The 24,773-nt window shown below is 36.3% G+C and overlaps 1 protein-coding gene across 5 annotated transcripts in view; it reads right to left on the bottom strand.

Moving 5' to 3' along the window:
- CHD7 (chromodomain helicase DNA binding protein 7) overlaps window positions 1-24,773 on the bottom strand; it is a 128,761-nt gene that overhangs the window by 19,600 nt on the left and 84,388 nt on the right. For all 5 annotated transcript variants that reach the window (XM_082754275.1, XM_082754277.1, XM_082754278.1 and 2 more), the window contains 12 exons: window positions 20,831-20,886; window positions 19,300-19,414; window positions 17,508-17,591; window positions 16,564-16,701; window positions 16,346-16,467; window positions 15,865-16,108; window positions 9,970-10,146; window positions 8,334-8,477; window positions 5,906-6,161; window positions 1,222-1,432; window positions 484-679; window positions 98-265 (listed from right to left, as the gene is read on the bottom strand). In XM_082754275.1, the coding sequence (XP_082610401.1) occupies window positions 98-265; window positions 484-679; window positions 1,222-1,432; window positions 5,906-6,161; window positions 8,334-8,477; window positions 9,970-10,146; window positions 15,865-16,108; window positions 16,346-16,467; window positions 16,564-16,701; window positions 17,508-17,591; window positions 19,300-19,414; window positions 20,831-20,886 (1,911 nt within the window). The remainder of the gene's footprint in view (window positions 1-97; window positions 266-483; window positions 680-1,221; window positions 1,433-5,905; window positions 6,162-8,333; window positions 8,478-9,969; window positions 10,147-15,864; window positions 16,109-16,345; window positions 16,468-16,563; window positions 16,702-17,507; window positions 17,592-19,299; window positions 19,415-20,830; window positions 20,887-24,773) is intronic.

Here is a 24,773-nt window from a genome sequence, read left to right as displayed (position 1 = left end):
TACTCTATCTGAAAACTATTGTTCTCCAGCTAAAGCATAAGGAAGGAGTTACCCATTCCAAGCATTTGTTGATCATGCACCTTATATTAATTCTTACCCCATTTGTAGCATTTTCTCTTCCACTCATAGATTGTAGCACAGCCTTATCGAGGCCAAGCTTCAAGCTAGCTTTGTCAAACATTTCCCTTTCGTAAGAATTCCTTGTTATCAACCTGTAAATTTTCACTGATTTGCTCTGTCCAATTCTGTGACATCGTGCTTGAGCCTGATGAAATAAGACAGATACTCAGTTACAGGTGACAAAAGATAAGGAAAAAAAATCAATACAGAAATCTTACTTTAGAAGTTATTGCTCTCAATATAAACAATAATCCTTATGTTTTTAAGACATGGACAACACATACTTTGGAATTTTATTTGCCTACAAGACACAGCAAACAGGAAAAAAAAAGTTTTCAATTGAATCACCTCTTGTAATATTACCTGTAGGTCATTTTGGGGATTCCAGTCTGAATCAAAAATGATGCAGGTATCAGCAGCAGTAAGATTAATGCCCAAACCTCCTGCCCTTGTACACAGCAGGAAAACAAACCTATCAGAATCAGGTCTTGAAAACCTGTCAATAGCTGCCTGACGCAAGTTGCCTCTTACTCGGCCATCAATTCGTTCATATGGGTACCTGAAATAAAGATGTGTTATAAAGAGAATTTTACTGAAAACGTTCTTAACTTCTGTGTCATTGTTTCTTTTAAGAATATATTGTTTTGTTTTGTTTTTAAAGGAAGATGTTACTATAGCATCAAAATAGCTAAACAAACTGAGTGACTGTTCTTGTATCCACCACCTTCATCAGTGGAAGACGTACTATCTTGTCTCTGGTTTCATGCCTTTCAGTAAAGAGCAGACTTTCACTCCAAGGAATAAAATAAATATTCAAGATTAAATGAAAAAACTCCAGCGAAACTGAAATATTTCACTGAGTAGAAAACTAAGAGGACTCATCAAAGCTCTTGTAAGGTCACTTTATACTCACTGAAAAGAAAAACTTCAGTACTTGCACCTTACAGGTATGCTTTTCTCCTTTAATCAAGATTCCTACAGAAAATACTGTAACGCATTTGAATTTCATCCCATTACAATATGGATCTCTCACAGGTTAAATACTGTGGCCACTGAGGAAAGCACAGTTTATTTAGAATTGTATTATATTGTTGCTCTCACCGTCTTTGAATGAGGTAGTCTTCCAGTATGTCCAAGCAGCGCACCATCTGGGAAAAGATAAGCACCCTGTGGCCACCAGCCTTCAGTTTTGGCAGCAGCTTGTCAATCAGTACTAGCTTGCCAGCAGCCTGGATCATTGCCTGGAGCTGAAAATCTGGAGAGTCGGCATTGTGTGTTTCTTTAAACTCTTCCAAAATTTTCTCTTCAGCACCTGCAAAGATTGGACAGCAATACATGAACACTGCAAAGGGTTTTATTAATAAACAATGAGCTTGCCTTCAATACCCTATAGAGACCGCAGGAATGTTTTAAGCATTATGTGAATAAACATTTATAAAAAATATTAATCTTAAATTTAAAGCAAACATATACACAAATACAGCATAAATAAAAAGTAACTTTGAGCATTCATTCAATTTCTTTTTTTTTAAAAGGAGTATAATCTTTTCTACACATATTCATACAACTATTTAATGCAAACAATTTAATGAGAAATTAAGAAAAAAATAAATAAACCATATTCCAATTGACTAAGTGGATTTTCTGTCCTTTTCTAAATGCAACATGGAAGAAAAATATCTTGTTTTTAGAGGAAAATACAAGGAATATAAATCACATTGATACCTGTGCATTTAAAACCAAAACCAGGCTTAAACAATCATGATATAGACCTGCTCCTTCCATTATTATTAATTACAAAATCAAAATACAAACAATGAAAAAAAACACTGGAAAAAATAAGCTGTGTGAAATAATTTATCCTCTATTTAGCTTTCTTTTCTCAATGAATGTGTTTTTTCCTCAGTTTGGTGAAGCTACCCAATGGATATGTTCTTTCCAGAACTAGTCAAAAGTTCTTTCTTGCCATTCCCTCTATGAACCAAAAGCATAGCAACAAATATTTCCTTATACTGCTCATTACCCAATGACTACAGACCAAGTTCAAGTTTTATCTTTATTCTCCAACCTTTCTGATGCTTTTATCCCATTTTCATGTCCCTTCTACAAATAATTTACTATTCAAAGCATTATCAGTTGACTATTCTTGCCTAAGTAAAAGTCTAGGAATCTTCATCCTAAGCTTATTTCACACCCACAGAAACCTTCTGGGGGCTGTCTTTTTCAGTACCTCTGAATTTCTTTAAAAAAAAAAAAAAAAAAAAAAAAAAAAAAAAAGAGTTCATAACATCCAATTTCAACATCGTTTTGGAGGAACACAAGGAAGGGTGGGAGGGCTGAGGCAGGGGAGAAAAAACTTATTGCCAGGCTTCCAAAGAGCATCTTTCTCAAACCCTAGCTGTAACTAGATGGAAGTAAACACACATGCAAACAAACCCTTCACTGTGTGATCACTGGTTCAGTGCCTACTGTTACATGGTGTCTCAACTAGATGCCACCCTATGCAGGCTGGCAGCTTCACATTACACAAAATACTTGCACTGCTAGCTTTCACAACATTTAACAGGTTCAAGATGTGACCACATTTAAATATAGTTTTACAATGCTGAATCTTTCTTAAAAATTTTCTTTCTTTTCTTGCCCTACTCCAATTATTACTGATCCCAACAGTTTGCCTCTACGAGAAAGAAAGCCATGTGAAAATAGAGTTAGAAACTCCTTCAAGCTCCCTTCAATCATATTACTTCCTCTTTTGTAAACTAGGAGAGTTTGGGGTAGTAGGTAGTAAATCTTAGATTCTGTACTAAGTTTATGCAATTTCAGAACTTAACAGGCTGTCTGGTAGCTCATATATAGTAGCTGTAATGATCTTTCTTCATTACATGACTTACTTCTGAATCAGCTGTGATACACACATGTAAGCTTCAGTAAACCAGCACCAGTAAACCAGCTACCAGTAAACCAGCACACAAACTCACTGCCTTCAGAAGCAAAGTGGTTAGGCCAACTATACGACAACAAAACAACAAACTGGTCTAATGAATGAAGGATTCTCAGCATCAGCATTTGGTCTCAGCAAGACACACTTCAATAACAGCCCATGACCGCCGAAAAACTGCTAGTCCAGTAATCCTATCCTACCTAAGCCCTGTAAAGGTCTGTGCTGACCATTTCACTTCTACTTCAATTGCAAGTAAGCGATAAACACTGAGTACTTGTTACCCAAGATATTTGATGTAGTACCTGGGTGCCTGTAACAGTTCTATTCTACCTGGTTTTTTATTAGTGGCTGAAAGAAAGCAATCTGAATGTGTGCCTGGTCCATCAGGAAATCCCCTACTTCCACTCCTAATTAAGAGAGACTTGGAGGGCTCAAGAGAGCACAAGGAACAGAAAAAGAAACCTTTCCAGTGTTTTCCACTCTGCTTTGTAGCATGTGCAAGCAGAGGCACTCCCTGCTGCTGCATCTTGGAGCCAGAGAAAGAAGTATGATGGATGAATACTTGAGGGTGGTTGCTAGGGAGAAAGCAAGGAGTCCAGCCCTGAGGAAACCAACAGACAATGCTAGTCCAGCTTGGTTGGAGATCACACAACATGCAGCTGCTCTCTCTAGAAGTCTACTCAAGGTCAGTTTCAGCAGAGAGCCACTCTCCCCTCACTACCACAAGAGCAGATCTGCCATCAAGAAACAAACAAAAACCACCACGTTCAACTCCTACCATGCTATTTATCATATATAATCTCCTATGGCTCTTAACTGAAGATTATCTAGAAGAGTTGCTCACAACTTTTATGCAAAACAAAAAAAAAATAGTGTTCTGCCTGGGCTCTATATTCAAATACCCATGCCTTGCTGCTAGCTTACAAACCTGTAAATGTAGAAGAAAATGAGAAGGGTTCAGAGACCTCTTTATAAAAGTGGTTAAGTCTCAAGATCTTGCTACTCTAACAGCCCTTAAGGTTGCACGGTGTTGTCCTGGTGCTACTGCAAGACCTCTTGACAGAACTAGAACAAACTTGCATCATCAATGCAAATACAAAGATGTTAATCACTGATCAACAAGGTAAAACCTCAGGCTCAGACAACTACAGGATGTTCCGAGTACTTTCTCTCCTAGAACTCGGTTGCTTGGTTCCATCTTCCACACTGATAATAGTCAGCATTCATTTATTTTACCCCTCCCATCGAATCTGATGGCTTGACCCACCTGCCGTTTTGCTGCATGCCAAGCAAGCCCAAACGTTCAGAAGTCACTAAAATGTTAAAAAGGAAAAAGCTCTCAAGAGACATCCCCACCTCTCTTTATTAGGGTTAAGGGAAAGTCATCCAAAAATACTTGAAACTTTCCACACAGCTACCTGGATTGCAGCAGCGTCTAACAGACATTAAATGATACAAGACTTGTGAGGAAAAGAAATCATTGTAACTAGTGTTTGCAGCATTGCTTATGAACTCTATTTGACAAAACTAGATAGGAGCAAAACATGCACTTTACTCCTTGTAACAACTAAGAAATGAGGAAAAGTAATCAATAGGTTTAAACAAGCAGAAAAACAAGGAACGTATAAAGCATCAGGTTCAGAAGCTCGTAACCTGAACATCCTGAACTACTTTCTGCTAAACCTATTTATGTAATGGATCAACTTCAAACACAGAACCAACAAACAACAGAAAGCCCTACTGGAACCACAAAGCTCCTTTACTGTATGCTCATCAGAGTTTAGAAACTGAGCAGCCAACTAGCACGGCTGGGTTCAAGTACTTTGGAGTAACTCTGTATCATGTCTTTGCAATAATTACTTGCGCATGAAATATAACGAGATGTCATTTGGTGGATCAGAACAAAATATGTCAAGAAAGAAAACAAGCACTGCAGTTTTGAGGTCATACAGCAGAATGCAGAAATCACTGAATCTGAAAAGCTGAAATATAGCTCTGGAAAAAAACAATCTTTCACAACATGTTCTGTGAAGCTTATAGGCAGCATTAAACCAGCAATATCATAAGTCATATACAGTGACGAAAAGGAGTTGGGAAACAAGGAACTGGAGGCTTGCATTAAACCCTCAAAGGGAAGATCTGATTTCACCAATGCATACAGGTTAGCATACTTCAGACTGATGCAGTTAGCTGGTTCAACATCTATTTGCTGTAGGTAACCCTGATCTAAATGCAACAATATCACAATGAAACAGGATTTGTCATTAAAATCTAATATGACATTCATACAAATCATTTAACTGGTCCAAAAAAAGAGGAAAATGAACTGACTACACATGTCCGAAAAAGCATGTCTCAATCACTTCCTACCCCACAACTTTTATTCAGAAACAGTTACTATCTCTGTGGCAAGAAAAGAAGTAGCAGCTAACTGGAACTGTGAAAAAAAATATTGTCATCTTTACACCAGCATCCAACAACCTGCATGATATTGAAATCTTCTTTGTCAGAAATAACAGAAAGAAAAACCTGGTAACACAAACTTGATAATATTAACAACAACTCTGTCAGGACCAAGCAAGCCTTGAAAAAGCAGTGCAGGTGTTTTCAAAAGGAACACTGTCCTGACTAGCAGATATCAAAACAGAAGAGAACCTAAAAATTTATGCCACTATTCCACTTTATAAATAAATAAATAAAGTCTTCTACACTACTTTCACCATAGGTATTTCAGGAAAAATATGAATAAATGACTATCTGTCTGGAGACATCAGAACAGAATTTTTAACATGCTGAGCTTTCTTACAAATGCTTTCTGAATGAGAAGAAAAATATAAGGCCTACCATTAATAAGGTACGGATGATTGCAACATTTTCTTAGTTCCATCATAGTGTTTAAAAGATTAGGTACGTTTGCCTGACCTCCACCCTTAGAAAGAAATGTGAAATTCTTTTCAAGAATAGCACGATAATATTTCTTCTGAATATTTGTCAGCTCAACTTCAATAATAGTTTCCTCTTTGGGGGCCAGGTTCTTTTCTACATCCTCCTTGAGACGTCTCAGCATCATCGGCTTCAAAATAGCTTGCAGTTTTTGCACCTAGAAAACATATGTGATATAAATAACAATTAAAGCTGTAGGGCTGCACATTTATTTTTCTATTTTGTAAAGTTTTCTTAATTCTAAAATTTCTACTTCAGATCACAGGTAGACAGCATTTGTAAAAAGTCTTTCCTCAAAGACCTAGAGACTGAAATTTCCTTACCAACAACGTGATGTAAACTTCTGAAGTCATTTTTAGCACGCTCCACCTCTGTTTAGAGAATGTTGTTAGATGACCTCACTTAGAACTGTCTCTCCAGACAAGGGCAGTACCACACACCCATCATGCAAAGCTAACCCCAGGTAAGCACAAACAAATACATAACCAAATCTGACTGTAAGATCAAGCTTTGCAGTAACTTCTAACCACTAACCACAGTGAAATAGGCTATTTTTACCCTCCAAATGTCTGCTTCTAATTCGTTTCTTACTTCCTTAGTTTTCACATTCACCAACATAGAGAACTACGTAGGCCTGTTCTCAAAACATTGTAATGCTGTAATATTTTTAATGCTAAATTATTTTTTTTTACTCCAGGTTTTGCAACATATACTTTATGAGGCAGGGGGAAAGCACCCATTTTCCTCTAACAAAGTCAGCCTAGTTAGATCAAACCATTGTAAAGCCCTTTATATAAAAACTCAGGCATACTCCATATATAACAAGATTGGCATTTCTGTTGGTTTTAGGTTCTGTCTCTCATCAAAGTACAAACCAGCTCAGTGTCAAAAAGTTGACAATATATCCTGAAATTGGTCATCATCTCCTGCTAGGGTGCTGTGTAGCAGAAACAAGAATAAAAGACACTTTCTTCTGAATTCACATAATTCCCTTATTAATAAGATGACTTCAAGTGAAAGGCAACAAATTAGTACAGAAGGATGAACAATGAAAAAAAAACACATGGAGTAGGACTGCAAGGAATGGAGGAGAAAACCTAAATCAATAGCATATAATCTCATCTAACATTTGAAAGACAAAAAATCAAATTTCAAAACATCTAATGGTGTATTCGCAAGAAGGCACTTCTTCCAAAACTTTTTGGCCCAAACAATCCATATCTGCTGACAACCGATGGCGTATTTAAGTTATATTTCCATACATAGCATCACTTCCAGTCCTGCCCTGCTGACATTTTGAGCTGGCCAAACAGAAGCTATGATGAGAGTTAGGATATATTAACTCCAGTTCAAACACTGTATTAACAGGAGTACATGGCTTCTGGATCATAGTTGGCTCACTTCCAATCAGGTCAGAGTCCAGGCTGACTGACATGCAACTGCATGCACAATCTGTGTGGAAACATACCCTATGATTCCCGCAGGACACACTGTGATTGTCCAGGTGGTGGGGGGCTGGAGGAGAACTGTATTTATTTATTTATTTATTTATTTAGACTATTACCTATGATAGAGATAATCTCAATGTTAACCACTTCAAGCACTCAAAAAGTTAGAAATACAAGAAATTGGAATTTTCAGACAGAACCAAGTTGAGTTGCACACAAAAATGCACGCAGTCACAAAGTTAAAGAGCCAAATTAGGGTGCCTAAATTAAGGTGTTCTGTTTTAATTAAATCCTTATTTTTAAGGTGGTTTGACTGTTACCTCCTGACTTTTTAAAATGTTTCATACATACAAAAATCTCTTAAGTTTTATATTTATATTTTATCATCAGTATCTTTTACGTTTGAGATCTAGGATGTTGCATTAAGCGGTTTTCATTCTGCTTTGATTTATGCATTTCTCTCATTGGGCAGCTTGAGAAATCCATTTTTGAGTCAGTCAAAAAAGAACCTCCCTCCATTTGGCTGCTTCTTTCAAATACGTTCCCATTTGCACAGAAAGCATTTATAAAACTCCTGGACATTAACTCCACAGAAATTACGGTCTCCTCACTCTGCTACTGATGCTCAAAGAAGAGCATAAAACATGTTTCTGCATGACCAGTTGACAAAGAAACAAAACAATGATAAGGCAAACTGACTTTCGGTCAAAGGTGTAAGAATCAACAACAACAAAAAAAGAACCCTAAGGATAAATCCACTCTGGACTTCTAAGAAGAAAAACAGGTATTACTTGTAAAAGCAAGTAATAAAGTTCAGATATAGCAAAGGGGTTGAATTCACAATATGTAAAGAGAGAAGTAAGTGTGCAGGAGCAGATTACCTGTTCTTCAGTTTTCAGATCCCCAAATTCTTGCATGAATGTGGTTTCTGATGGGAAACGACCTGGTTCCAAAAAGTGAAGCAAGCTAAATAGCTCTTCTACTGTATTTTGCAAAGGAGTTCCTGTAAGCAGCACTTTATGTTCCTGAAAGATTAAGAAACAGTTGTCTAGGAATCCATCTAAATTCACTTTCAATACAATGTTTTTTCCCTATACGTATCTTTCATCTGTGCTTTCTTTTTGCTCCAACTACTTACATATAGTTCTTTTCAAAATATTTGTAAGTAGTGTTCTGGCCTTCCTCCAGCTAGCTCCAAAAAATACTTCACCTCTTAAAAAGATCTTCAAAAGTCCTCCAGATAAAAGAGATTTTACTGACCCATAACATTCCAGTTCTTTCACAAATACAATGGATTTTAAGTGGCAAAGTAACAGCTGAACTTATACTTCCAGTATAAAACCACTGATTTGCTGTAACTCTAGCATATCTCGGTACATGAATCCCTTCAGTGCAGGTATACATTTATAACAGAGAGAACCTGAAGCAGAGTCCTACTTTCTAACTACACACAACAGAGCAAGAGGCTGACGGAGATGAGAGGAAAAGTTGCATGCTTCTTGTTGCATGTTTCTTTTGAGTAGGTGCCCAGAGAGGTTAAGCAGCTTGCTCAAATTCAAACATGAATTTAGTAGTTGAACAAGAACTGAAGTGGGAAGTCCCCTATCTTCCCATCTATAGCCACGGCTGTAAGCTCTGCTTTCCTTTAACAGCAACCGTATTAAAAAAATAAACAGACTATATGCAGTATTTTTACAAACGTTCATCCATTAAGCTTCAAGATTCCTTCAAGAAAAGTATTATTTAAAAAACAGGGAAACAGAATCTAAAAGTGACCTACAGGTCACCAGTGCTTGTATAAGCTAATGTTTATCCCACTGCATTATCATCGGAAATAGGTGGTTTTGAGTTCCAGGTATTAACTTGGTCTGTGTTCCTACTGCATTTTTAAAGAATCTCCTGACCTAAAAAACACTAAATAGCTTTAAAACCATCTTCTTATTTTTTTTCTCTGTGTTAAATATTACATATTTTGAGCATATAATATATATGTATTTATGCAAACATCAGAAACCAAACTCACATTTCCCTTCCTTAACTGGTCTGAAAGAACTTCCTTATTGCCTTGCAACAAATTAACATTAGAGTTGACTTTAATTCAGAGCAATTTAACTCTCAGGGCAGTATTTGGTCACCTGTCCACATTATACCTTTAAATAAATGTCTATGTAAAGAAGGAACTATGGAGGATTATAAAAGTACGTCACATGAAGATAGAGAAAGGGGGAAAAAAAATCTTGATTCTCTTAAAATAATCCACATTATTCTAGGTTTGAATTAATGTAGAGCCTGATGAAACATCAGCACACCAGAATTCAAGGTATGCATACACTTGCAGATGTTTTAAAGACTGCAAGCTGCTTTCCCTCATTCTTCTTAATATTTACTACTTTCAGTTGAGAATTTTTTTTTTTTTTTTACTTATTTATGAAACCGCAAATCAGGAATGATTAAATACAGAACATGCAGAAGTAAAAACAATCAGAAAAGAAAAGAAAACAATAGGCACACACTGACCAGGTCCATCATCTTGAGTCCTTCCAAAAGCTTACAATTCCTGTTTTTCAGCCTGTGGGCCTCATCGATTACCACACAACGCCATGGAATGTTACGCAGCTCTGGGCAGTCAGTCAAAATCATTTCAAATGTCGTGATAATGGCATGGAACTTGTAGGACCCCTTTATCACGCGACCCTAAAAAGAATACCAAAAGTTAGAGTAAACCGATTGGCAAAGCAAGGAAGTAAATTTGTTTCATCTTCAGAATTCCCTCTTTAAAGAAAACACAGAGCAGTACAATGGGCAAATTATTTTAAGTACATGAAGTCATTATCAGTGACTCATTGAAGGAACACAAATGCCTAAGTTTACTACTGGTATCATGCAAGCTCTGTCTTTTTATCCTGTAAAAAGGCTCACAGCGTCACTGCATATTCATTACAAAGATGTTATACAATTACTTCAGCCATAATTTGTATGGATTATATTAATGCCTGGAAGCATTAATGTATTGCTGCAATATTCAAATAAGGTTTCAGACTTTCTCAAGAGAAATCTTTTCCTTTTAAATCAAGGAGCTATATAACAGTCCTCCCAAACCATCCAAATAACCAAGAATTATATGAAGGGATTCATTTTCTGTTAGTATATTTTGCTCTCAGTAAACAGTACATTTTTTTCTGATGGTCATTAGATAACTAAACCACCTACAATTACAGTAAGCAACTTTGAAAAGAAGCAAATTGCTGAACTTGTAAATGGGGAATGTACATCTTCACACACTTTTCTCTGATACTTTGGTAATCTTGTGTTAAGGAAAGTTCAACAGGATGATGTTTGGCTTCATCTTTGCTATTTCTTTGTTTAATTAAAGGTGTTATTTTCAGGGTTGATACTAAAAGCCTGTTTCAGAAAAACCCTGAAAAAACTCTACACAAAACCATAAAATGAACATCTTTCTGACACTGTGCCATATTGCTGCCTAATCTTGTTCAAAGAAATATGTAACTGAATATCTCAAGTGGTACTTTGTCTTCACAGGAACCCCATCTCTGCTAGGATAAGCACCATCCAAGTTCAAAGTGTGTCCTGCTTTGAGAACAGTATGTTGTGGGTTCTATACTGAGAACATTTCAAAAGAAAGGTATTTCACAGGAAGATGGCCTTCACTTCCTTCAAATACACACAAGTCTGAATGCTTTTGTAAGTGACATGCATATAATCCTCTCCAAACTGTGGGGATCAGAATTGGCTACCCACTCTTGGAAATGGTTGGAAATCTTGTGCCTTGAGCTCAGCACTAATTCTGTATATGCATATCAAGAGCACTTCATAGGAAGTAATGACCTGCTCGACAGTGCCTTCCCCATAGCATATTCCAGAAACATTGACCTTCTCAGGAGATACACAGTTGTTACCTAACAAACAGCGGATGAAGATACACCAAGTAACTAGAAAGCCAGTAAGCTGAAACACTGTGATCTTTTCAAGAACCAGATCTTTTCAAGAACTTTGAAGATATGAGAACGCAGCCGAGGCGATTCTTTCCAAGTAGTAGGAAACACTTCCATGAGCGAGTGCATGTATAGTGTTTGGCAAGCAGCGCTCTACAAAAATGATCCCTACGTAAAGCAGTTCATCCAGGTGAAGCAAAAATCATCAGAACCACCCTGGATTATATATTTAGAGCTGTCTAAATCTCACATTAAATTACGAAGGGTGGTTTTGACACAACAGCTCACATTTCAGAGCTACAGCAATGGTTGTCCAGAAGAGTCAAATGCTGTGCTGAAGTGAGTGAACATAGGAGAGAATTAAACAGAAGCTCCAAGAGCTTCTGAAGGTGAATGATGAAGTTATTCAGCTGCTTTGGGCCTCAAAGACTCAGGAAAGTATGGGAAAGAATCCTAAGTAATCCTATTCCTCTCACATTTGAGAAATGTAAATGTAGAAATTATCAGGAAAGTGACCTACAGTGCTTTCACAGGTGACTTAGACAGCCAGGATATCAGTTTACTGTGTTTCAGTGTGGCATCCAAATGAAGTTCTCTGATGCTGGAAACACAGCAATTTCGCATCAACGTACTCAGAGAACTTTTTCCATTTGAGGAAGTCAGTCCTCCTCATGGGAAATAGTTTTCTGTTCTGTACAGGAAATTCTTCTGGAAGTAACTAAAGCAACAGAGGCAGCCCACAAGGTGCAATAATTAGATATGAGCATAAAGCTTGGGGGCACTACCTCTTAGCAGATACAAATTGAGAGGACCAGTGGATATGTATAAGGACCAGACTACTAAAAAGATGCACATTCCACCAGTGGGAACTTGGAAAGATTAACACGATCTTCTCCCACCAGCCTCAGCCTCCGTGTTGATGAAGCAGAGAACAGATGCGAGGAACACACATATTTACTAATTATAGCAGAAAGGCGTCTGGAAAACAAAGTCTCACCCACTCTGTAAAACACAACTTGACATCTTTGGTGAAAGACAGAGTTCCTGTTGGTGAAATACTGCCTTACAGTGCTGTGTGCTAACCATAGCTCTGTGGCTTCTCAGCAAGGAAGAAAACAACGCAAACAAGTAAATACTCTGTTAAATCAACACCCACTGAGTCCAAAAGGAACAAACCACACAAGCCAGAAAGAGTCCTGAATATTAATGGCATTATTTTCAGTTAAAATCAACCAGGTAAAGGTATCCTGTCTCTACACATGGGCCAGGTGGCTTCTCTTCTTAGTCATTACACTGCAAAGCAAATTTCCCTCAAACACATCAACTCTTTTGCAGGGCTCTGCCCTTATTTTTATTTGGCATGTATAGTTTTCCTGATCTTACAACAGGACTTTCTCAGAGGTAGGATACTACAGAAAAGGGTTTGGTGTTCCAAGCAGGGAAGGCCTCCAGAAGGGCCTCTCTGTTGTACTGCTCAGGAATACCCAAAGAGGCTTCTCACAGTGACCCTCACAAACAGCAAGGCAGAAGGCAGCTGTCCTTAGTTTCAAAGTCACACCACTGAAAAAAATTATTTCATTATCAACCACTCTCTACAATGTTTTCATTACAACTTGACTCTGATTACTGGTGGTGCTTCTGAAAACCAAACTACTGCAGATGGGTTAGGAGCTTCTTAGGCTTTTTTTTTTTTTTTTTTTTTTTTATTGCCCTTCAAAGACAGATTTTCACAACATTCAGCTGTCTTTTTGAGAATCTGCTCAGCTTGAGAGGCCTCTTTCATGTTAAGACCTAAAAAGCCAAAGATGCCAATGTTTGAGTTGATGTGTTTGGCAAGGGGACCAGAAATGATAGTGCCAAAGCTTGCCTTGCCTTCGCTCCCTCCTCATTCCCCATCATATGCCTGCTGATGGGGATTTAAAGGATGACAGACTGAACACTACATGCCGATTCGTTTTGTCAGAAAACGAAGAGATTTTTTTCCCCTGTAATTCAGTTTCTACCGTGCATTTCACAGCAGACAGAATCCTACGGAGAACCGAAGACAGAATGTGATTTCACGATACATCTAAGCTGTCACCAAAAGGAAGAGTTGCCTCCATTCCTGCTTTATGCCCAACCATGGCAATTGTCTGACTCAAGCCAGTTGATAGAGCAAAGCTAGCAGGAACTGGTTCATTTGTTCTGTGCCATTACTCGCTACGTGGTTATTGCAAGAAGAGTGAAGAACATGGCGACAGGACAAACAGAATTTCCTGCAGCAACTAGACCTTAGATGAACAAAACAATATTGTCAAAATTACACTGAGAACATGCACAGGATGTGGGAATTTTCTGACGACAGTCCCTCAGGTTTCAGGCTATGTCAACTGCTGCATCCTATGGGGATGGACACACTGAAAGAAGTGCCATTTAAATAACCAAAGAAACAAACCTAATTTTTAATATCAGGAAATACTTCAGTAAAACAGAGACAATATTTGTATAAAACCATTTAAAAAAATTGATACAAAATATCATTTCTCCTTGATTATAAATAATATTTGAAACAGATAAAAATACAAATCAATTAATTCTGGTTCATTTGTGTATTATACATTTAGGCACAAAGTCAAATGCGATTATTATCCCAAAATATAAATCACTTAATTCCAGTTCATTATACATCTAGGTAAGAAGCTAAATGCAATTATTAATCCTAAGTAATGCAAGTCATTATACCTCAGTGCAGCAACTGTTATTCAAATCAATCATCTTTTACAGCACTGTATCTGATTTTGTTTTGGAAGTTTCTTTGATAAATTGCTGAGAAAATACAATATTTTCTAGGCCAAACAGATCTAACCTGTAGCTACTATAAATTACTATGTTTTTCCACTAGATTTAAGTACCTGCTTCTGTTTGCCCTGTTGGCATGTCAAGTTGTACCATAGTCATCATCTTTAAAATAGTTTTTACTCAGATCTTTCCCTGTAAAAGTGTTTTCTACCTTGCAACCATCCTCACAGCTTTTCTTTAAGGGCTCTAGTTTTTCAACACTTTTTGAAGAAAGTGCATGAGAACTAGGCAGAACCAGACCACTCACTACATTAGTGACAAACAGAACAATGTTGTAATGTTTTCACTTGTAATAAACATTTTTCCTCCTACATACTTGCATTAGACTTATCTTTTAACCACTGCCTTGCAGTATGAACTTGTGTTTAACCGGTTGTGCGTCATGACACAAAAGGATGTGCATTTGTCTTACAGCCTTTCCATAACAGAGCTCTCCCTGCTGTAGGAACGATCTCCGTGCCTTATTCACAGATAGCCTTATATGTAGCTAGTCTGAATGTTGTTAGTTTGGATCCAATTTACTAAGTAACACAGTTTACTCTCTATCCCTGAACTGTCTTAGTTATTTACCACTCTCCCCATCTTTGTGCAATTTGAAAAATTCCTCAGTAATGATTTTATGTTTTCTTTCAGATCATTGATAAAAGTGTTATATAGCTCATGGACAAGAACCAATCCCTGAAGAACTATGCTGGAAATGTAAATCATTTCTCATTTACAATTACATTGAGAAATATCAGTTAGCCAGTTTTAAATCCACTTAATGTGTGCCATATTGATTTTATATCATTCTAGTTTATTAATCAAAATATCTGGTGGCATAAAATCAAATGCTTTACAGAAAATCTAAATATATGAATTCACCACTATCACTTCTTAAACTCTGTTGGAAATAATACTCCACAATATATCAAATCAGGTTGAACTTCCACTTTTTTTTTCCTTCCTCTTAAGTAAGGAGGCTTATGTTGCTTTGCAAAAAGATTCAATGTATGCACATTATTTTTCCCAGTCCTGTTTACTTACTCTGAGCAAAGCCACGTGTTTAAATGTGGAGAGCTGTTGTTCTTTATAGTTTCCTTTTTGGAAATAATTTTCTGCTTCCAATCCTCTTTTTTACTTTTTTTTTTTTTTTATTTGTCTCCTTCTCTCATAAGGACTATTCAACAAGAATGTAGTAACAGATTCAAAATGCATCTGACTTACAAAATTTGATAAAGAAGCATCAACAAGTTTAATTTCTGCAAGCTAGTCTTTTCCTGGAATGGTAGGCAAAGATTGATTTTTAAGCTTAGTTGCAATTAAAGCAGTTTCTCCATTAAGAATCTCTTCTGCCTGCTTCCTCCTCAGGAATGCAAAACAATGTAACCCTCACATGAAATAATGAAAACCTGAACAAGAGTCACCATCGCAGTAACTCTTGGTCCTGCTCTAATTTCCAGCCAATCTCCTGGCTACTATTAAAAAATCCTGTCGCTTCCATAATACATACGCCCTTATTATTAGTTGAAACCTACCATATCAGTACTGAAAACTTAATTGACGCTTGTAACCCAAGATTAATTAGTAACAGTAAAGCATACACAGGGGGAAAGAAAAAAAAAAAACACACCACTTTTACCTGTGGATCTTTGAAATACATTTCATACAACTGAATGGTCCGCCGGCTTGCTTGACTCCCATGATACACAACCACATTCAATTCTGTCCAGGTGCGGAACTCCCTTTCCCAGTTGGGAATTGTGGACAACGGTGCAATAACCAAGAAAGGACCATGGATTCCTTTCAAATATATCTCATAGAGAAACGTAATGGACTGGATAGTCTTTCCCAACCCCATTTCATCTGCTAAAATGCAGTTTCGTCTGAAAATATAACAAAAACAGTCTTAATGTTTTCTTCCTAACTTAACGCTTAATGTTTTACGTAACATTATGTCATGCCCCCCAAAATAGTTTGTACACAACTCCTGCAGTATAAAATGAAAGATGTAAATAATTCTAAAAGCTCATTTGAGAAGGCTACTTTAAAATGTTATCATTGCATATAATCTATAATAGCTTTTCCAAGCAGGATTCAGTAGTAAGCAATATTTTACGTACGTGTTGTACCAATTGAAAAGAAGCCAGTTTACTCCCTCCAACTGGTATTCCCTGAGTTTGTTATTGTTTTTATACTCCCTGGAACTCTCCGATTTCTTCCAGTCATCAGCAGGAGGTCGCTCCTGTTTCAAATACAGCAAATCCCATTAGTGGTTTCTGAAAGACCACATTACTTTACTATTTTCAAATAAAATCCTCTGTACAGAGCCAATTCTTACCACACGCTCCATTTCTGGCTCCCTAGACATCAGTTTCTCAAATTCTTCAATCTTAGCTTGGTCGATGTCTTGTTTGAGCTCCCAAGTGCTGTCTTCGTAAGGAAGCGAACACCATTTCACCAGATAATGCGTTACAGGCTTTGTTAAGATAAAAATAAGATCAGAACACAATTTAAAACAATAAAAACATAATCATTTTTACAGGAGATCTGCAGGCTAGATAAATTCAAAGAGCATTACCAGACCTAAAAGTCTGAATCAGCCAAAAGGATAAGCAAACAGCAGGTTGACGTCTTAACGACCTAATGAAGTCACATTAGAATGGAGGGAATGCAGGTTCACCACCGAAAGGAGCACAACACTATATTTGAAATCACTAATATTAAACTGAAATTTTAAAGTAAAACAATATTCATTTTCCAATTTTTACAATTTCAAGCAACCCAAAATCCACCATTCACAGAACAAGCAGTATGGAAACACTGATGCAGACAGTGAAACTTTCTATTCTCCCAAGACCAAAAAGGAGTCTCTGAGAAAACAAAGTGATCTTGCTGTGCAGAACAGGTCATAAAAAGTAAGAAACAGTAAACCCAGGACCTCTTCTGCATAGTTTAAATTATTATTTACAATATTAACACCCATTTAGCAATGACTTGCACACTTGATTTAAGTTCCGTATTACCGGCATGGAAATCATACTTCTACCTATATAGAAGGTTTTTTGCTTTGCTTTGTATCAAATATAGGTAACACAGAAGTATGGAATTAAGGCCCCTTTATTCCAGGGAAATCACTATATTAGTGAATGTTTTCTGAAATGCCTTCCTATTTTCTGCATGCATACATATTTAGCTTCAGAAAGTGCTTAATATATTCAAATAAAGAACAAATTCTAAACACAATGTCTACATGACCACAAATACATTAGAAGTTCTGTTTACCTCTCCATTATCATCTGTGCTACGTGAAAAATCCATGATTCGATCAACTTCCACATAATCTGGATTAAAAAGCTCATCATCAATCTGTTCAAGGAAACAGTCAAAAAAAATATACAAGATATCTTTATTAGCTCTTCCTGAGAGGAAAAATTATTATATATTTCACCAGGCAATAATATTTTGGGTCACGGTGACATAGAATTTATATTTGGCAAACTTCAACATGTTAATTGAAATGCTACAATTCAGCAAGATCATTCCCCGTGAGGGAATCAGACTTCTCAGACTTTGTTAACTGGGCCTCTTAATTACTGTGTGAAACCTTTTACTGTGAGAGAATGTTTAAGAATATTTTAAATGAAGTGTGAAATTACAATTCACTAATGAGCAATCGAAAAGGCTTATGGCATGCAATGCATTTAGCATTCTTGAAAACTACAGCTTGCAATAAAGAAATTAGAGCCTTGTACACTAAGTGCCTTTGGATTATTTTAACTACAGAAATTGTCTGACTGCTTTATAAGCAAGATTCAAAGATTATTATTTCAGAAACACAGAAAAAGCACTGCGTGTTTACAGTTTCACCAAAAATCACCGTTTGTTATATCCTTTCTTATCCCTTCAAGAACTTACAGGATTCACTAGAGTACAAAAGCAGTATGTTTCACTTTACACTTTCAAGATCTCCAATGAAAAAAAAAAACAGACAAAAGTAGTAAAGACTAGGTACATTTTGATAGCTTTTTCTAAAAACAAACACAAGTTGCAGGTACTTAAAATAATTTGTTACACACTTGGAAATAGATATAAAAAAAGTTTAAAAAGAAGCATTTGTGGGTTTCTTCACTTAAAACAGATGTTAAATTCTACAATTATGCTGCTTAATGGCTTGATATACTGTATTGACTGCTCCTCTAAATTTCCACATATTTATTAACTTCTTTAAAGACAGAAATATCAGGAGTCTTGAAAGTTAATTTATTTTAATTCTTTAGGTATTAACATTATATGATGCAGCTAATTCTTTGTAGTTGCCACCCCATTTTATAATAATATCAAAGTATTTTTTGGATGTTTCGACATCATGTTCATAGACTTCCTATACTCTGCCCTAGAAGTATATGATATTGATCCCTCCTCCCCCAAATTCCTGTAAATTTTATCAGAATATATCAATCGGATGCACTTAATCAGAAACCTGTGGTGACTCTGTGAAAGTTTTCAATTTCAAACAGGTTTTGTTTAACTTGAACTATACAGTAATAACAAATATAAATAAATAAATAGGGTACCACATGAACCTGTTTTTTCTCAAAGGATAGCATTTTACTGAAAGGTAAGCTTTTAGAAACACAAACCAGCAGATCTGGTCTTTTATTGACAGGACCCCTGCCACACTACTGCTTATGGCTCTAAGTGAAATTAAATTGATGATAAAAAGCTTAGAATCCCTAGTGAGCAGCAGTCCATAACACAGAAAAATGTGATGCATTTTTCTGGCATAATCGGCTCCCGAGAAGACAGACCTGGCACTGATTCAGTAAGAGTCATGCTTACAAGATGAACAACTAACCATTCGCTTTAAGAAAAAAAATATATAGTAAAAGCTATAAAGTCAGGATGGATCACTTGAACTTCATAAATTTGCTAGACTTGGATCAAATACAGTTGTATTTTATATCAGAATAAATGCCACTGATATATTGCAGTTGTTCAAAATCTTCTGCTTCTATATGAAAAAAGAATTCATAAGAACATCCCTTAAATATCTAAAAGAACCAAACAAACATACTTCTGAAAGGAATTTGTTCTGGCCCTGTTTTGCCTTAAACCGCTTAATCTTCTGCTGAATTCTCTTGTCTTTGTCCAGCTCTTCCACAGATGCCCACTGGCAATGAAGGTAAGAACTAGAAGACAAAACAGAAAATCTTACTCAAAACTGCACTTCTATTGCATATTCCTGTGTATACCACTAGTTCAGCTACACCTTTTCAGCCCATTGTAGTGCTGCATTTGGAATCCAGACACTACCCTCTTCATAATACAAGGTATGAACAAATCACCTTTACTGGGAGCACTTATACTTACTAATGGAGAAACTGGTCAGTAAATAAAAACAACTCCCACCCCAATAAAATTTATATACATACCCCATACATTTAGTGTTTCACACTAAGATGATTTTTATTGGTCACACTCAAATATAATTACTGTACAAGACGTACGTCACCAGTTAATGTCATACTCTAGCAGATAGTAAGATTTTAAGAAGTTAATAAGAATATGTGTAAACATTTCATACACTAACATGATATACACTATATTTTTTGAGAACAGCACTATAATTAGAAGTTGCATACCAGTCAATTTAAGTTTAAGCATTTCCAGAAGTAAAAGAAAAACCCTTGTAAAAAGGTTGAAAAACCCAGTTCCATGGCAGTTGATCTTTAAGAACACAAAGTTTCAACTGAGAAACAGCATCTCTGCCAAAATGACTTGTCCTACTTGATAAATGAAGCAATAGAGCTTTTGACAGTCTAAGAAGCGTACCACACAAATAGTTAATACAACAAATATATTCCAATGTAATAAAACTAACAAACCATCATTAAGCTATTAAACATCATGCAACCATCAATGTAGCACAAAGGGTATGAAGGTGGCAGTGTATTTAAAGTGAAGTCAGCTAACTGTGAGAAACTCACGTTAAGTGAATTTCTGCCCCTCAGGTAGAAAAGTTTCTGAAATTAAAGAAGCCATACTATTCACCTTAAAGAAAAATGAGCTTATCCAGCTGTGAAGTATGTTATTTTAAATACTGATGGCACTGCAGTTTCAAAGACCAGAAGTAAGGAACATGCTGTTTGCACCCCTGTAACATCCCTGTTATGGAGCGGCAGCTATCTCGTTGTTTTCATAGTACATTTTCTTGAACGCAAATCTTGTTTTTGAAGCAACATTATGGGTTATTTTTGATTAGTTTGCACGCACATTATGAGATTAAAACTCTATAGTTGCAATTAGATCAATACAGATAAATAAACGTGCTCAGGAAACTGCACATGGATAATGAGCCTTAAATTAAAGTTTAATAGTAGAGCAATTTTACGTATGTATTTCATTTTAGAGAGAATACAAATTAAGGAGACATTACTAGGCCTGCTACCACCAATGCAACTACTTCCTTATGTAGTTGCTACTGGTTTGGATTAAACATTAGCCATGTTTGAAGCTTGATAGTAAGCTATGTTGTTAACAAATCCAGTTTTTAACAACTACTACGTGAACTCAAAAACATGAATCAAACCTGTAACATTACTTACAAGTTTTTGTACTTTACATAGAATTCCTCTACTTCTACCTCCTCTCCATTCTCCGTCTAGAAGAAAAGAATTGTTGAAACATGAATTAAAACACTGAGCAGCCCCGATTAAATTATTGATTAAAACAAACAACATGATGCCCACATACAGAGACAAGTGGAGGGGTAGGAAAATGTAGGTGGGAGGAGGACATGGGTAAGGAGTTTCCCCCAGCAGCTTACCCAAGTACATACTGCACTGCTTACTACAACTTCCAAGACATGAATCATTTGAACTCCTCCCTAACCACATGCAGCTTCATTCACAACCTCACCCCAAATCTGGCTTTCTGCCAAACCCACAGTGTTAAGTAGAAGCCAAGTGTACCATTTTCTCAGGCAGCAGCCAATTAGCAACTGCACTCCTGAATGCCATATGTATTATTTTTGGCTGGCTCATGGCAACTTTACATTGTGGGTTTTGTAATGTTTTAAAAAAGAGTTTTAAAGGGGGTTTATTCCTCCATATAGTTAATAACTCCAAACAAGAAGCCATATAAAACTAAACCTTATACCTCTGCTAGAATTTTAGTGCATCAGTGTTCATGGCTTTAGTTTTACTCAATGGTGCAATTAAATTCACTCAGGCAAGATGTCTCACATACAGAGCAGCCAAATTAAATTAACACCCAAAAACTACATTTAAAGCAAGGTTAAAGTTGTGATATAAACCAGCAAAACCAAGGGCATTCGGTGCTAAGGGTTGAGACTACTCTTAACTCATCCCTAGTGCCAAAGTATTGCATAACATATGGCATGTAATTCAACAAAGTATTACTCCTGAACCTAGCCATAGGACAAACTAAGGACAGTGCACCAGGCACACACTTAGAATTCAGTTTTTGTCACAACATTAACGGTTTATGTTTGCTAATGAACTTTGAGACAGTTTTAAATAGAAGAGGATTTTTTGTTTTACATACTTCTTCAGGGACAGCCAACATCTGCAACATCGTATGTAACACAAAACAGATGAAACTGTTGACCCCTGTATAAATCAATGCCCTCCATTTTATATCTATATATCTATACCTATCAAAAAAAAAAAAAAAAAAAAGGAAAGAAAAAGAGAGAGTACTCTAAAACTAGAGGATGAATTGTCATCTTTCGAATTCTCTCTCAAAGGAAAAGTTGCTGGCGAAATAGCAGCACTATTAAAAAGCAACACTAGTAGCTGCATTAACTTTTTCTTTACTGTGCTAGATCACAGGTTAATGCACTCCTAATCTCAGTTTATGAAGTATCCCTTCTCTTCCAGACCAACAAGGGGTTTTATCATTTTAGGGTTTATATCACTCTGGTACAGTTTATGTTCATCTCTTGAGAGAGAAGTGATACCAGCTTCCACCTAGATCTCCCTGGAGAAATGGAAGGCAACAAGCTATTCCTGGAACTGGAACTACTTCTTGATCTTCTTGCATCCTCTACTGAAGAAGATAAGCTATCCTTTAACCCTATACGCAGGGATGAGCCTTTCAGTCACTTACAAAGACACCATCAAAGGAAAGAATTTGAAGAATAGTAATTAAAATAAATAAATAAATAAAATGGAGTATCTCTCAAGAAGGTATTCATAATTAGAGGTCAAAACTGAAGTATAAAAAAATGAAGATCCTATTATCTGAATCTATCCATTCCCTGAGGCAAAATCACTCTTTAAGAAGTCATCTCTAATTTTAAGATTCTGCCTTCTTTTTTTTCCCTGAAATGTATTATGGCCAAATCTCTTTATTACTTTTAAATCAGGAACCTTTGAGATTCATCAATCTTAGAGTGACAATGTGGTTAAACACCTTTATATAAAGGTTTTGTATTAGCCTATTTAACTCCTCTCTGTAGCATTTCAGTCAAGTGTATTTTTTGTCATCTGCCAATATAGTAACAATAATTTACAATGTAAATCTTGATAAATCCTGTAACTCTCACAAGTCAAATGTGCTATTGTGTCGTGTAGTAGGTAATAACTGGTCTATGTTATTATATGTTCTGCGAGTGTGATTCAAAGATTTGACTAAAGAAAGAGTATTTCAGGAAAAAAAAAAAATCTTTTAAAGATCTTATTCTAGCATTCATGCTGTTTGGAAAATGAAAAAAAAAAAAAAAAAAAAAAAAAAAAAAAAAAAAGAAAAAACACTAAATTCCAATCAAGTTACAATCTCCAGTGCTCAAATAGTGTGTACAAATACATGAGTATATCATGAATGAGAGAGATTATGCTCTTTACATCACTGTCTAACCCTCACAACTCATGTTTGCATTAACCAAGTAAAAAGGTGAGACAGAACGTTTATGCAAAATTCCCCCAAAACTGGTTATGCAGACATCCTAAAAGAGCACGTCAGACATGGGCAACACAGGATTCTTCAAATGATCATTGCCCAGGTGTGACATAATTGACAATCTTATCCACACTCTTTGCAGATAATTGAAGAAGAAATAAATGATCCCTTCCTAATACAAAAGTTATTTGAGCAAGTCACTCAAGTGTAAAGGCAAGTAAGGGCTACCAAAAAAAAAAAAAAAATACACAGGAAGATCACCTGCTAGAAAAATATCAGACAGAACACATTAATGAAAGATGGGAAGCCATACATATTGAAACCAATCAGAGATACACAGTACTAACTAACTGGTTTTAAACTAACCAGTTTGTGGATGAGATGTATGCCTTTGTATACAGTTCTAGATATAATTCTTGACATGTATTGGTAGGCATAAAGAGAAATTCAGATGTGTAATATGCAGGTACAATGCTCCACAAACTCCACATCTTTCCAAAACACATGCTGTTGTGCTGAATAGCATATTTAGTTCCAGCCATGCCTTTTCAAAGTCAGGTGTCAGAAATCCAAAGGGAGATGAAGTTGGTTAAGGAAAGAATTGGAGAAATGGAAGATTTCCACGTACGAACTGAATGCATCAGGACTGACACAGTTTAGAAAGAGAGTATGAGGCATGTGCTTAGCACTTTCTGCAAGAGGTAAGAGTGTTCAAAAGAATTAAAAATTCCATGTTAAGGACAACAGGGAAAAACATTGTCTGTTATACCCGAAGTACACTATACAGTACTGCTTTGGATCTGGTAACTTCTAAACTAGACTAAGGCGATTTTTGAGAAAAGCAGCATAATTTTAAGATAAGAATACTGTTTCAAGAGCGTACTCATTATCTAATGTCCTTTATTTGAACGAAACATCTTTGTTACAACCTAATTCACTGAAAGGTTTCCTAGCGAAGCCTTTCCTCATGTTTATTTTATGCGTTGGTCCTGATCGCAGCAATTTTACTTTGATTAGTAATCTAACAACTGGGGTTTTGATGATGTTAGTAAGAGTGTAAAAGACCTTTAATAAAAGCACAGTTGGATGCTTCAGATGTTAAATATTAACATCCTGAAATCCATTTTTTGGGGATAGAGAGGAGTGTTGGGAGGAAGAGCAGGAAACAAGAGACACCCCTCAAACCTGCAAATACAATCCATAAAAAACATTAAAGAAAGAGCTCAAAATAGAGCTTGCCTCCAGCAGAGCTTGCAATCAAAGACATGTAGGCAGCAGACCAACCACTTCCCACAAACTGCAGCAAAATACACACTCCCCATGAGTAATCACACCTTTGTTTGCAGGGGAGAGGAAGAAGAGAAGCATAATTGGTGAAAAACAGCTTCAAATGTAAAGACATTTATGAAAAGATCACATTCTCCTCTCCCTACCTGGTAGACCATCAGGACAACTAATTATTAAGTTTATACTACTTGAAGTTTATCTGAAAAAATAAGCCTGTGGTTTAAAACACAAAATAGAGCACTAGACTTCAAAAAAACACAAGCCCTAGAGTTTGTGCTGTAAAAGATGTAGAACCAAATTCAATCAAAGCCAGTCATGACACTGCATGAATTTAGGTTT

This window comes from Aythya marila (assembly GCF_965140915.1).
Source record: "Aythya marila genome assembly, chromosome: 2".
NCBI lineage: Eukaryota > Metazoa > Chordata > Aves > Anseriformes > Anatidae > Aythya > Aythya marila.
This window is presented reverse-complemented; position numbering and strand designations above follow the sequence as displayed.